At 56.2% G+C, this 14,575-nt stretch overlaps 1 protein-coding gene across 8 annotated transcripts in view; it reads right to left on the bottom strand.

Moving 5' to 3' along the window:
* The window catches only part of CHL1 (cell adhesion molecule L1 like), a 159,634-nt gene that overhangs the window by 58,866 nt on the left and 86,193 nt on the right, over positions 1-14,575 (bottom strand). For all 8 annotated transcript variants that reach the window (XM_066351109.1, XM_066351108.1, XM_066351107.1 and 5 more), the window contains one exon: positions 13,367-13,554. In XM_066351109.1, the coding sequence (XP_066207206.1) occupies positions 13,367-13,554 (188 nt within the window). The remainder of the gene's footprint in view (positions 1-13,366; positions 13,555-14,575) is intronic.

Raw genomic sequence — 14,575 nt, 5'->3', positions numbered from 1 at the left:
TGGGACCCCGGTTGTTACAGAAGAGGGACCTCGGGGAGGTGGCACTGGGACCCCAGTTGTTACAGAAGAGGGACCTCGGGGAGGTGGCACTGGGACCCCAGTTGTTACAGAAGAGGGGTCTCGGGGAGGTGGCACTGGGACCCCAGTTGTTACAGAAGAGAGTCCTCGGGGAGGTGGCACTGGGACCCCAGTTGTTACAGAAGAGAGCCCTCGGGGAGGTGGCACTGGCACCCCGGTTGTTACAGAAGAGGGTCCTCGGGGAGGTGGCACTGGGACCCCGGTTGTTACAGAAGAGAGCCCTCGGGGAGGTGGCACTGGGACCCCGGTTGTTACAGAAGAGGGGTCTCGGGAAGGTGGCACTGGGACCCCGGTTGTTACAGAAGAGGGGTCTCTGGGAGGTGGCACTGGGACCCCGGTTGTTACAGAAGAGGGGTCTCTGGGAGGTGGCACTGGGACCCCGGTTGTTACAGAAGAGGGGTCTCTGGGAGGTGGCACTGGGACCCCGGTTGTTACAGAAGAGGGACCTCGGGGAGGTGGCACTGGGACCCCGGTTGTTACAGAAGAGGGGTCTCGGGAAGGTGGCACTGGGACCCCGGTTGTTACAGAAGAGGGGTCTCGGGGAGGTGGCACTGGGACCCCGGTTGTTACAGAAGAGGGGTCTCGGGGAGGTGGCACTGGGACCCCGGTTGTTACAGAAGAGGGACCTCGGGGAGGTGGCACTGGGACCCCGGTTGTTACAGAAGAGGGGTCTCTGGGAGGTGGCACTGGGACCCCAGTTGTTACAGAAGAGGGGTCTCGGGGAGGTGGCACTGGGACCCCGGTTGTTACAGAAGAGGGGTCTCTGGGAGGTGGCACTGGGACCCCAGTTGTTACAGAAGAGGGACCTCGGGGAGGTGGCACTGGGACCCCGGTTGTTACAGAAGAGGGACCTCGGGGAGGTGGCACTGGGACCCCGGTTGTTACAGAAGAGGGGTCTCGGGGAGGTGGCACTGGGACCCCAGTTGTTACAGAAGAGGGTCTCGGGGAGGTGGCACTGGGACCCCAGTTGTTACAGAAGAGGGGTCTCGGGGAGGTGGCACTGGGACCCCAGTTGTTACAGAAGAGGGGTCTCGGGGAGGTGGCACTGGGACCCCAGTTGTTACAGAAGAGGGTCTTGGGGAGGTGGCACTGGGACCCCAGTTGTTACAGAAGAGGGTCTTGGGGAGGTGGCACTGGGACCCCAGTTGTTACAGAAGAGGGGTCTTGGGGAGGTGGCACTGGGACCCTAGTTGTTACAGAAGAGGGTCTCGGGGAGGTGGCACTGGGACCCCAGTTGTTACAGAAGAAGGGCCTCGGGGAGGTGGCACTGGGACCCCAGTTGTTACAGAAGAGAGTCCTCGGGGAGGTGGCACTGGGAGCCCAGTTGTTACAGAAGAGAGTCCTTGGGGAGGTGGCACTGGGACCATAGTTGTTACAGAAGAGGGGTCTCGGGGAGGTGGCACTGGGACCCCAGTTGTTACAGAAGAGAGTCCTCGGGGAGGTGGCACTGGGACCCCAGTTGTTACAGAAGAGAGTCCTCGGGGAGGTGGCACTGGGACCCCAGTTGTTACAGAAGAGAGGTCTCGGGGAGGTGGCACTGGGAGCCCAGTTGTTACGGAAGAGGGTCCTCGGGGAGGTGGCACTGGGACCCCTAGTTGTTACAGAAGAGGGTCTCGGGGAGGTGGCACTGGGAGCCCAGTTGTTACGGAAGAGGGTCCTCGGGGAGGTGGCACTGGGACCCCAGTTGTTTCGGAATAGGGGCCTCGGGGAGGTGGCACTGGTACCCCAGTTGTTACAGCAGAGGGACCTCGGGGAGGTGGCACTGGGACCCCGGTTGTTACAGAAGAGGGGTCTCGGGGGGGTGGCACTGGGACCCCGGTTGTTACAGAAGAGGGGTCTCGGGGAGGTGGCACTGGGACCCCAGTTGTTACAGAAGAGGGGTCTCGGGGAGGTGGCACTGGGACCCCAGTTGTTACAGAAGAGGGTCTTGGGGAGGTGGCACTGGGACCCCAGTTGTTACAGAAGAGGGGTCTTGGGGAGGTGGCACTGGGACCCTAGTTGTTACAGAAGAGGGTCTCGGGGAGGTGGCACTGGGACCCCAGTTGTTACAGAAGAAGGGCCTCGGGGAGGTGGCACTGGGACCCCAGTTGTTACAGAAGAGAGTCCTCGGGGAGGTGGCACTGGGAGCCCAGTTGTTACAGAAGAGAGTCCTTGGGGAGGTGGCACTGGGACCATAGTTGTTACAGAAGAGGGGTCTCGGGGAGGTGGCACTGGGACCCCAGTTGTTACAGAAGAGAGTCCTCGGGGAGGTGGCACTGGGACCCCAGTTGTTACAGAAGAGAGTCCTCGGGGAGGTGGCACTGGGACCCCAGTTGTTACAGAAGAGGGGTCTCGGGGAGGTGGCACTGGGACCCCAGTTGTTACAGAAGAGAGGTCTCGGGGAGGTGGCACTGGGACCCCAGTTGTTACAGAAGAGGGGCCTCGGGGAGGTGGCACTGGGACCCCAGTTGTTACAGAAGAGAGGTCTCGGGGAGGTGGCACTGGGAGCCCAGTTGTTACGGAAGAGGGTCCTCGGGGAGGTGGCACTGGGACCCCTAGTTGTTACAGAAGAGGGTCTCGGGGAGGTGGCACTGGGAGCCCAGTTGTTACGGAAGAGGGTCCTCGGGGAGGTGGCACTGGGACCCCAGTTGTTACAGAAGAGGGGCCTCGGGGAGTTGTTTACAACAGAACCCCGGGAATGGACTCGGTTTGGGTTCTCTGTCTCCGTATTTCACTCTTCAGCTGTGGTTCACACCAGACGCTCACTGCCCTCGGGAGTCTGACCCCACGCTCCTTTATGGTAAAATGTCTCCCGTGGAAGCGCTGTGCGTTCCGTGCTCCGCCCGCCCCTCCGTGGCCGAGGGAATTCGCTGACATTTCTCTTATCGCTGCAGCAGCTGGTGGCAATGAATTGCTTTATTTGTGTAAAATCAAGGACCTTTCCCAGCTGGGCGGTGCGTGCGGGGTGGTTATTACACCGCGTCTCCGCCACTTTGGAAAGTTGGCTCCGTCACGTGATGGCCCCCAGAGGGTCCCCTCAAGGTCGCCTCACCCCAGCACAAGTCTGCCTGCTGACCGGTCTGGAAACACATTCGGAACCTCGGACTCCTGCTCCGCTCGGGGTCACACGCGATCCCCGTCAGAAAGCGGGGAGCCCCCTTCGCGCAGCCTCTGCGCGCGGGTCTGGCAGGTGAAGTATCAAGGCCGCCTGCCCGGTGAGCCCTTCGCTCGGACCGAGAGCAGGTGTCCAGCGAGTCACCTGCCAGGACGTCCACCTGGCGCACGTGAAGGACTTGCAGACGGCGCCCGCCCAGAGCTCGAGTTCCAATCCCGGGTTGAGCGCATCCGGCTGGACCTGGGGCCCCGCGCTCACGGGAACCTAGTTAGCAGGGTGGCTGGGTCGTCGAGTCTGGGCACAGTCGGGGACGAGGGGCCACAGAGGAAAAGGAAGACTCAGATATGCAAAGAGGACGCAGCTCTGACCCTGAGGATGCACTTCAGGGACCGACTGGCCCCGCCCCAGGTGACCCCTGTGGTGACCTGGGTGATTGACAGGCTGCACGAAGCCCTCTCCGGAGAACTGCCCCTCACGGCAGTCGGGGGGGGGGGGTACGCTCACCCCTGCATCAATTAAGTCTGGGTTATAAAATCCCACTTCGGAGAAAAGGAAACATGTGATCCGACTGGCTTCCGGGGCATCGAGAACAAACAATGAAGTGACATGAACCGTACAGTCTACTGGCCTCTGTAGCACCGGCCCTAAATCTGTGACAGCTTTTTAGCCAAAGACGAAATTAACAACCGGGAACCGGGAAGAGTATTTATATACGTAATAATTTAAGGTCCGAGACTAGAACTGACAAAGGGCGTTAATTCATCAGGTTTTGTTTTTTTATTTAGGGTTTACTCTTTGACGTTGGAACCCTTCCGGGGGTCCGATGCCCCACTAGGAAGCAAACACGCCGACGGCCGCAGACAAACTGAACTGTAACGAGGGTCACTGGTCAGCAGACGTGAATCTGCTTTAATGCAGATGAAGGGACGACTCCCTTTAAAAATAACTCCCGCCCACGACGTGGCTGGTGGTTGTTTCTCCGGCCACAAACCTCCGTGCTGCTGAGCTGGACACGCGCGGCGCTTTGCGAAGGGAACTGACCTCAGCGGCCGGGTTTCTTCTGTGCATTAGCTCGCCCGTAGTTCCGAGGAGGGGCCCCCCAAACCGCACACCCCGTCCCTTCCCTGTGCCTGGGGGAGCCGGGCTCGGCCGGGGTGCTCTCTCTGCGCAAGCGCGGGGACACCGCGTGCGGACCCAGCTGAGATGCAGCCCGTTTCCCCCTGCACGTCTGCCCCGGGAAACCCCGTGTGCCCCGGCTCCTCTGCCCCGGGAAACCCCGCGTGCCCTGGCACACCTGCCCGGGGAAACCCCACGTGCCCTGGCTTGTCTGCCCCAGGAAACCCCGTGTGCCCCGGCACACCTGCCCGGGGAAACCCCACGTGCCCTGGCTTGTCTGCCCCAGAAAACCCCGTGTGCCCCGGCACACCTGCCCGGGGAAACCCCGCGTGCCCTGGCTTGTCTGCCCCAGAAAACCTCGTGTGCCACGGCATGCCTGCCCTGAGAAATCCCGCGTGCCTCGGCTCCTCTGCCCCGGGAAACCCCGTGTGCCCCAGCTCCTCTGCCCGGGGAAACCCCGCGTGCCCCGGCTCCTCTGCCCCGGGAAACCCCGTGTGCCCCGGCTCGTCTGCCCCGGGAAACCCCGCGTGCCCCGGCACGCCTGCCCCAGGAAACCCTGCGTGCCCCCGATAGTCCGCCCCGAGAAACCCCGCGTGGCCCTCGCTGGCCCCTTCTGGGCCTCCGTGTTTATTTATCGGGAAAGCAGACGCATTTTCTCTGACCGCACCATCGGCGTAGCTCCTGAAACCCAGGCGGGGTCAGCGTGAGAAGCTCCCCCAGAGACAGAGAGCTGCACACCGTCTTGTCTTCCCGTTGGGGGGCCCCCCACACACACACACAGCCGCCTGCCGAACCCAGACCCCCGCCCCGGGAGCGCTCCAGGGGCTGACGGCTTCTGAAACTCCCTGCTTCCTACCCAAAATATGGGAGACTTCTGATGACGTATTTTATGTCTGAAGGTCACACCTAGGGGCCAAGCTGGGCTCCCTGTACCCAGATACTAGAACCAAGGGTCCCTGCAGCTCCGACCCCTGTCCTTTTCTGCGGCACCCCGGAGTCTTCTTGGGGACCCATGGAAATGTGACAGGAAGTGTCCCAGGGGCAGGACACTACAGAACAACGCCCCCATGCCGACGTGCCTCATAGTCAAGACTAGCCGGGACCAGGCGCCAGGACAGTGTAACTAAACACTAACCATGCTGGGCAGCCAGCTTGGTGAAATTGCACCAGGACTGAGTCCCCGCCAGAGGCTCTCAGGGGGGCCCTTCCCGGCACCCAGGCATGAACTCTGGTCTGTCTGAGATCTCCCACCTCCCGGTCGGACACGGCATTGCTGGGCATTCATTCGCTGCAGGACCAGGCGTTGGCAACAAAGCTGGACACGCCTTTAGCTCAGCTGGAGGCTGTGGCCTGGCTGGTCCAGCACAGGGACCCTGAGCAGCATGAGGTCAGCCCACGCGCCCCGGGGCCGCTCCTGGGCTGCTCCCTGCCTCCCTCGCACGCTGTGGGGCCCGTACCGGCTGCCCACGGTGCTCAGCAACCTCATTCACGATGTGGCCCCCAAGTCACGGGTTTGTGTCAGAGGTTAAATAAGCCACTGCATATAAATCAATTAAAAAGTGTCGGCCGTTTAGAAATCCCTGGCTACACGGTGGCTCTTGTTCAGGTAGGTCCCCATGAGGCACCCAGTCACGCGGCGCAGGGACGCATGGGCAAGGGGGCAGGGGGTGTCCTTCTCCTGTCCAGCTCTGCGGCTGCAGGCAGACGCTGAGGTTAGCTTTGCAGGAGGTAGGGAGGTCCAAGCGGAGGACGCCTGTGGAGCCAGGGTCTGTCCAATGGATTGTCCCCTCCCTCCCCAGGACCAGGCCACCCTCCTGGACCCAGAGCTTTAACTACGTGACCTCCCCTGTCCAATGGATTGTCCCCTCCCTCCCCAGGACCAGGCCACCCTCCTGGACCCAGAGCTTTAACTACGTGACCTCCCCTGTCCAGCCTGGAGAGCCTTTGAGTCCCTTGCGTCTCCCTGACCACTTGCCAAACTGCTCAGTAGGCGAGTGTCACCACCATGACGGCAGTTTCCTGAGCTCACAGGCGGGGTCAGCCCGACACCAGGTTCTATCTGCAGACCCTTACCTGACTCCCACTTCCTGTGAGAACCCCATCAGTCCACGCAGGCCTGCCGGCCAGGACCACCTGTCTGTCTGTGGGCGCCTACCGGGTCCACGCCACGGGAAAAACCCACTTCACCCACTTCACCCTGGTCCTTCCGCGCTCGACGGGGGAAGCCGCACGCTCAACGGGACCAGCGGGCTCTGGCCACTCAGCACACACGCATGCACGTGCACACACACACACACACACACACACACACACACAGTGGGAGAAACCAGCACGGGCCCCCGGGCGCGGGTTTTGCTACAGAAATTACCCTGAGGAAGCTACACGGAGAACCCAGCACACGAGACATCCAACCCCCCCCCCCCAACAGTTACACGGAGCCTGTCCTCCCTACGCCCGCTGTTTCTCAGATTGGGCTAATAGCGGGTAGAGACTCCATTTTTACTCTCACTCATTCTTTTACTTCTTGGCCTGTGAGCCAATCTCTCAGCCACTAATGGACCTCCATGCAGCGTCTGCACAAACGCAGAGAAGGAAGCACACACCACACGACACTGTCCTCCTGTTATATGTTTGTTTGTTTTGTATTTTTCTGAAGTTAGAAGCAGGGAGGCAGTCAGACAGACTCCCACATGTGCCAGACCAGGATCCACCCGGCACGCCCACCAGGGGGCGATGCTCTGCCCATCTGGGGGCGTTGCTCTGCTGCAACCAGAGCCATTCTAGCGCCTGAGGTGGAGGCCATGGAGCCATCCTCAGCGCTTGGGTCAACGTTGTTCCAATGGAGCCTTGGCTGTGGGAGGGGAAGAGAGAGACAGAGAGGAAGGAGAGGGGGAAGGGTGGAGAAGCAGATGGGCGCTTCTCCTGTGTGCCCTGGCCGGGAATCAAACCCAGGACTCCTGCACACCAGGCTGACACTCTACCACTGAGCCAACCGGTCAGGGCCTGATATCCTGTTTAAGCATAGCTAACAGATACAAAAATTGTGGCTCTCCCAAACAGAATAAAACTAAATGCTTTGAAACACTGGAGGATTTAGACATGGATACTCCTTGCAGCACTGCTGATAACAGCCAAAAGTTGACAGGAATCCAAACGGACATTGCCGGGTGACTAGATAAACCATGCGGTACATCCATGCAATGGAATATTACTCAGCAGTGAAAAGGGAACAGGCAAAAACAAACCGAAGGTGCGTACAGAGGCTTCCGTGTGTAGGGACAGTCATGGGACGTTCAGCCACTGAGCTCCCATGGAAACTTACGTGGCTAAAACCTTCAAGGTGAACAAGGAAAACATTAAAAAGGGAGAGAGATAAATGACAAAACTTGAAGCACCCAGTCTCTATTTATAGAAACATGGAATCGAATCTCCGCCGTTGAAGAGAAGACTCAATTGATAAACATTACGGAGAGCTTGACCGGGTCTCTGATTTATATAACTTCCCAGGAACCGGGGCGGGGGTCCCATTCGGGACAGAAATGGTCACACAGACAGCGGCTGGGCGGTGAAGTCATTTCAGGAGGGACCGGGCAGGATGCACAAGAAACTAATCTATTTCTCTCTTCTCAGAGCAGTAGAAAAACGGAGCCATGAGCCGCACGTGGCCCCAATCCGTGCCCGTCTCCCGACTGCGACACCGGTGGTTCCTGCCGGCTCCTTACCGTGTTCAGGTCGGTCTCCACTCGGTCGGCTTCAACAGCCAGAGAAAACATATGTTTTGGGTTTTTTTTAATCTTTTAATGGCAGAAGCGTAGACTGCAGCCTGCCATTTCCTTCTCTAGCTGCTGCCTCTGCCTCTGCGTCTCCATAGCAACCGCCACAATTCAGGTTAGGGATCAGCCTAACGCCGCCGTGTCTTCAACAACAGATTTTTAATGACTCTCTCTCTCTCTCTCTCTCTCTCTCTCTCTCTCCTTCTCTCATCTTACTGCAGTGAACTAATTTCAGATAGACAAGAGATAGATGATTAATACTCGACAGACAGAGAGATAGATGGATGACAGGTGGACGGATGACGGATTGATGGACCTGGTTTTACGATCCCCCAACCACAATTTTCACGGCAATCTTTCCTGATCCGGAATTCATTAACATTTGCTACTGAATGTCACTTCAAACGCAAACTGCCGAGACCACTTCCAGGTTCACATGTCCTCGCTCTGTTCTTTACGACGCTACAAAATTTCACTCGTAATCGCGGGACATCTAATTCAGACATGCCGGCGTGCTGCACGCCTGCTCATGTCACCTGCACCTAAGGACCACGGGCCGGGAGAATGTGAGGGGTAAAAAGAAGGAAAAAAATATGATGGACACTTACCCCCCCCCACCGCCCCCGTGGCACCACACACGGGGTGTCACCACGACCTTACTGTCTGCTGAGCGTCTGTCTCCTCCTCGTTCCCTTAGAGGCGATGGCTGTCCTGAATTTTATTGTTACCAACCTATTGTTTTTATTACCGCACAAATTTGGACTCCTAAGCAAGATGTTATTCTTGCATAGTTTTGAACTTCCATAGATACAGTGTGTGCATGTTCAATGGATTCCTACGGTTCATCAGTTTTTACTGCTGAGTTGTATTTTTCTGTCTGACTATAGAACAGATTTATTTGCTCAGTTGTACTGTAGTAGGGTTCATGTTCTCGGGTATGTGTTGTTTTTTTTAAATTTTTCCATTGATTTGAGAGAAAGGGAGGAAGGGGAAAAGACAGAGAGAGAGATGGGGAGAAAGGAGAGAAAGGGACAGACAGAGACAGAGAGAGAAGCATCCACTCACTGTCCACTTATCTGCGCACTCACTGACTGCTTCTCTTATGTGCCCTGACCAGGGGTCGACCCCGTGACCTCAGAGCGCCAGGTCACCACTCTATCCACTGAGCCATGCAGTCAGGGCCTATGGCATGCTTTCTTTTATTTTTATTTTATTTATTTATTTTTTTGGTGACAGAGAGAGAGAGAGAGAGAGAGAGAGAGAGAAACAGACAGACAGGAAGGGAGAGAGATGAGAAGCATTAGTTCTTCATTGCTGCACCTTAGTTGTTTATTGATTGCTTTTCATATGTGCCTGAACAGGGGGCTCCAGCAGACCGAGTGACTCCTTGCTCTAGCCAGTGACCCTGGGCTCCAAGCCAGCGACATTGGGCTCAAGCCAGCGACTATGGGGTCATGTCTATGATCCCACTCTCAAGCCGGATGAGCCTGCACTCAAGCCGGCAACCTTGGGGATTCAAACCTGGGTCCTCCGCATCCCAGTCTGATGCTCTATCCACTGCGCCACCGCCTGGTCAGGCTGGTGTGTATCTTAGTACCAACAACACTGGCACGAGAGCTCCTGGTGTGCGGGGAGCTCCCGACTCCTCCGATGCTGGGGGTTGGTTCCGGGTTCTCCCCGGTTCCACCGGCCTGCACGCCACCATGCGAGCTAGTGACAGTCACCAGACAGGACCCGGGGCCCCCGAATGCACCTTGCTCCTCAAGAGAGGCCCCCCAAAATGGCCCTTTCTGTTCTCCTATACTTGCAGGGAACACTCGTGGGCCAGGCACACGTGTGTTCGCAGGGAATGGAATTACTGGCACAGGTGGGAGCGTCTTCATCTACAGCGGCTGACAACTGCATCCCACAGGCCGGGCAGGGCAGGACATGGCGTGTCACACGTCCCCGGGGCTGCACGTCCCCACCCGAGCTGCGGCTCTCGGACTCTAGGACAGCGCACGGGTGCTCTGCTCACTGGGCTACCATTGGTCGGCTTCTGAATTCTCACGAGATTGAGCACATTTTCATTTTCTTGCTGGTTGTTCCCATTGAGGGGCAAGTTTATCACCTCACTTTTTGTTCCTTTGTTTTCCTTATATGTTTATAAACTTACTTATACCATGTATTATTATATCTAGTTATATTCATTGGCAATTGTTATTATTTTTTCTGGGTTCTGGTTCTGGCTCATATTTTCATTCTCTTCCTGGGGTCTTTAGAATAAAAAGAGCATCTAAAAATCAGAGGCAGCTTTGATGATTTCCTTCACGGGGCTTTCATATGTCGTGTTGATGCGATCTTACCTACCCTGATGTCGTGGACACAAAACACCTTCCCATTCCACGGTCAGTCTTTAACCCACCTGCTGGGGATCTTTTCCGTGAGACCGGACTCCAGAGGGAGGCGTCTCGAGTGGATGACCTGTTGTCTCACCGTTCAAACAAAGACAAAGTGGAAACCCAGGCCAGCAGCTCCATATCCCTCCCATGCTGTGGGTTGGTTCTGGGTTCTCACCCAGTTCCACCGGCCTGCACGCCACCATACGAGCTAGTGACAGTCACCAGACAGGGCCCGGGGCCCCCGAATGCACCCTGCTCCTCAAGAGAGGCCCCCAGAAATGGCCCTTTCTGTCCTCCTATACTTGTCAGTCAGTTTGGTCACGGTTCACAAACAAAAACACCCTGCATAGATTTTTTTTTATTCAATTATTCTGTATATGAATTCATGGAGAATTGATGAGTCCAATTTACTGAATCTCTCAGTCCATAAAAATGGTATATTCCCCCATTGATGTAGATCTTTTAAAGATGTTTTTCAATAAACGTGTACCAATGAAAACATCTGGCCACACACGGCACGGTTTAACTGCTGCAAGCCAGGGTCCTTATGCAGAATTTCTACTGTTTCCCTCCGAAATGAACTCCACTTTCTCTCGCCACGTCTTCATTGAACTGGGATTAGAAATACGGTTATGCATTTGCAAGGCTGTACGGCGCTTCTAGCTTTCTTTCCGCTACTGATTCCTAACTTCCCGGCACACGGCCACGTTTCCATCCTCGCTGAGACACCATCGAGAGTCGGGAAGGGCAGCGCGTGGGTTCAGGCTCCCTGGGCTCCGTGAGTCCTTGTGCCTCCGATGTCTTCTCTGCTCGAGTTTCCAAACGATGAGAAGATAGGGCAGAACCTCTTTCATGTGTATGATTGATCCGTCTGTTCCCTGCACAGAGCATTAGCTTCACACGTTTTATTATCATGCGCGCCTAGTGAATGGGCCTCTGGGAAGCCTTTTTAAAATAAGGTCGACTGGCCCTGGCCAGTTGGCTCAATGGTAGAGCATTGGCCTGGCGTGCAGGAGTCCCGGGTTTGATTCCCGGCCAGGGCACACAGGAGAAGCACCCATCTGCTTCTTCACCCCTCCCCCTCTCCTTCCTCTCTGTCTCTCTCTTCCCCTCCCGCAGCCAAGGCTCCATTGGAGCAAAGTTGGCCCGGGCGCTGGGGATGGCTCTGTGGCCTCTGCCTCAGGCTCTAGAATGGCTCTAGTTGCAACAGAGCGACGCCCCAGATGGGCAGAGCATCGCCCCCTGGTGGGCATGCCGGGTGGATCCCGGTCGGGCGCATGCGGGAGTCTGTCTGACTGCCTCCCCGTTTCCAGCTTCAGAAACATACAAATAAATAAATAAATGAATAAATAAATAAATAAGGTCTACGGTGACTGACACTGATGCAGCCACACCCCCTTTCTTTGGGAAAGTGTTCAGCTAGAAGGTCGTTTCTGCCTGTTTAGTTTGACGGTTCTACATCCTTACGAGGTGGGTTTGTTTGTTCCAAATAATTTACAGCTCTTCGTTCATTAGGAGCATTTTGTCTATTGGCTTTTATCTTGAATTGGTGACTTATATTTGAATGTGTTTCTACTTTGTAAAATGTCTGTGGATCACACTTTGTTATTTTTTTTTTTTTTAAGCGAGAGGGACAGACAGACAGGAAAGGAGGGAGATGAGAAGCATCAGCTCATCGTGGCAGCACCTCAGCTGTTCATTGATTGCTTTCCAATCCTTCCGTTTTCTCTCCTTTCTTGCTTTCTCCTCCTCTGCCTCACAGGACGTAGTTAGATCACCACCCACTGCGTCTGTGATTTCAGCGTCAGTGTCCTCTGCGCAGACGCACACTTTACACGAGTCGGCACTGATCAACAGCCTCCCGTCTGCAGTCACTTAAACCAGCCGCCACCCCAGCTCGTAGGATGAGGCCGGTGTTTTCCCGGTGTGTGTGGGAAGGGTGTCCTCCTCCACATTCTGAGCGGCTTATGCCTCTGAGTCACGTCAGTGCCTAGAACACTGTAAACAGAACTCTCCATATGGCAGCTGAAGACAGGCTCACGGGTAAGAATTTATTCTCCGTGCCTCTGGTGGACTCAGGGGACACGGGACCCCTTATTAACATCTGGGAAGATGAACGCCCCTCTGTGAATGCTGGTCCTCAGAGGCCCCGCACACAGAGGCCAAGCATGGCGGTGACGAGGTCACAGTTTGGGTGATCATTATTGATAAAGGGTACCCTGAACGGCAGAATACTTCCTTGGTTTCCATGGTTACTGTCTACGGCGACGTCACTGATAAGGACCGGCTGGCCTCCGAGCATCAGGGCAGGAATGTCGGAGCCGGGGTGCTTCAAGGCTCGCTCTGCGCCCCCTGACTTACAGGCAAGGAGCTGCCCGTGGAGTCCTCGTGGGAAGTGGACTGTGATGCCCCCTGCTCCAGGCCCTGACCCTGGTGGCCCGTGGGCCACGTGTGTGCCACCGGACAGCGCTGGGTCGCCGAGGGGGCCGCGTGGGGACCCCTGGCCAGGCCCAGGAACCCCATGACTAAGGAATAGCCTGTGGTCACAGGGCGTGGGGGTGGCCAGTTACTGCAGCGTGACCGGCCACGCCCCACCAGTAAGGCCACGCCCCACCAGTAAGGCCACGCCCCACCAGTAACGTGTGTAACTGAGATCTCAGCAGGAGGCAAAACCGACCCTGCGTTTTCCCAAAGCAGACACAGGCGACTGGCAGGGAGGGCGGCGCCCTCAGGCGTCCCAGGTCACCCGCGGCTCAGGGAGGGTCTAGCTGCCGCCCCCCCCCCGCCGTCTCCCGTACAAACAATGCGCCCGGCACGGGAAGCTGACTCAGTTCACTCCCGGTTGCTCCATCGCGCCCCGGACAAGACGCCCACCCAGCCCCGAGCTGGCGTCTGTGAACGCGATCTGCGTGGGCGGTACTCACTGGGGACGATAAACTCTATCTCTTCCGACATGGCGACGCCCAGCTTGTTGGCAGCGAAGCAGCGGTACTTCCCCTGGAAGTGAGCGACGTGGCCCTCGTTCGGGATCCGGAAGGTTCCTGAGTCGTTGGAGGGGATGATCCGAGGGTCGGAGAGGTCAAAGGGCTGGTCGTCTTTCGTCCACGTGAACCTGCAACACACACTCAGCTCAACGATGTGGGAAAAGCACCACGTGTCCGGCGGGACTCATCCACAAACGCAGGGAAATGGCCAAACCAAGACATTTGATTTATGGTATTAAAAAACACACATATCTGATGAATAGAAAAGAAGACATCGCACAAGCTGCTGAATGTCTGTGTCTCCTGAAACTCATTTGTGGAACCCAATCCCCAATGTCAGGGTGTTGGGAGGCGGGGCCTGTGGGAGGTGATCAGGTCATGAGGGTGGGGCCCCAATGAACAGGATCAGTGTCCCTGTGATGCAAGCTTTCCTGCCCTCTCCTCCCCCCAGCCTGTGGGTCACAGGAGGGGACGGCTGTCTGTGACCAGGGAGCGGCCTCACTACAGGCCAGACCAGCGGGCGCCTGGACCTCAGACTTCACACCCTCCAAACAGTGAGAAGTTACATTTGTTCTGAGAGCCACCTGGTCTCTGGGGTTTTTGTTACAGCACTCTGATCCGGCTGAAACACAGACGAAAACACTGTTGTGACTGAGACATTAAGACAGTAACCATTAAATTAGGCATTGTGGTGTTCTTTTCCAGTTAAAGCTATTTTTTAATCTTTCCAATTAGAAAGGCACACATTTTACTAATATTTTGGAGATGACAATCAATGTCAAATACTTTTTTTTCAATGTCAAATATTTGAGGTTACATCAACATATAATTTCGCTGAGTTTTCTAGTTACAACAGCGCTAGTCACGACAGTCAAGCATCTACAGCAGCGGTTCTCAACCTGTGGGTCGCGACCCCGCCGGGGTCGCCTAAAGCCATCGGAAAATACATAATGCATATCAGGTATTTACATTCCGAATCATAACTGTAGCAAAATTACAGTTATGAAGTAGCCACCAAAATAATTTTTTGGTTTGGGGTCACCGCAACCTGTGGGTCGTGACCCCGGCGGGGTCGCCTAAAGCCATCGGAAAATACATAATGCATATCAGGTATTTACATTCCGAATCATAACTGTAGCAAAATTACAG

This window comes from Saccopteryx leptura, chromosome 10 (genome assembly GCF_036850995.1).
Source record: "Saccopteryx leptura isolate mSacLep1 chromosome 10, mSacLep1_pri_phased_curated, whole genome shotgun sequence".
NCBI lineage: Eukaryota > Metazoa > Chordata > Mammalia > Chiroptera > Emballonuridae > Saccopteryx > Saccopteryx leptura.
The sequence above is the reverse complement of the archived record's forward strand: the minus strand, read 5'-3'. Positions and strand labels throughout refer to the sequence as shown.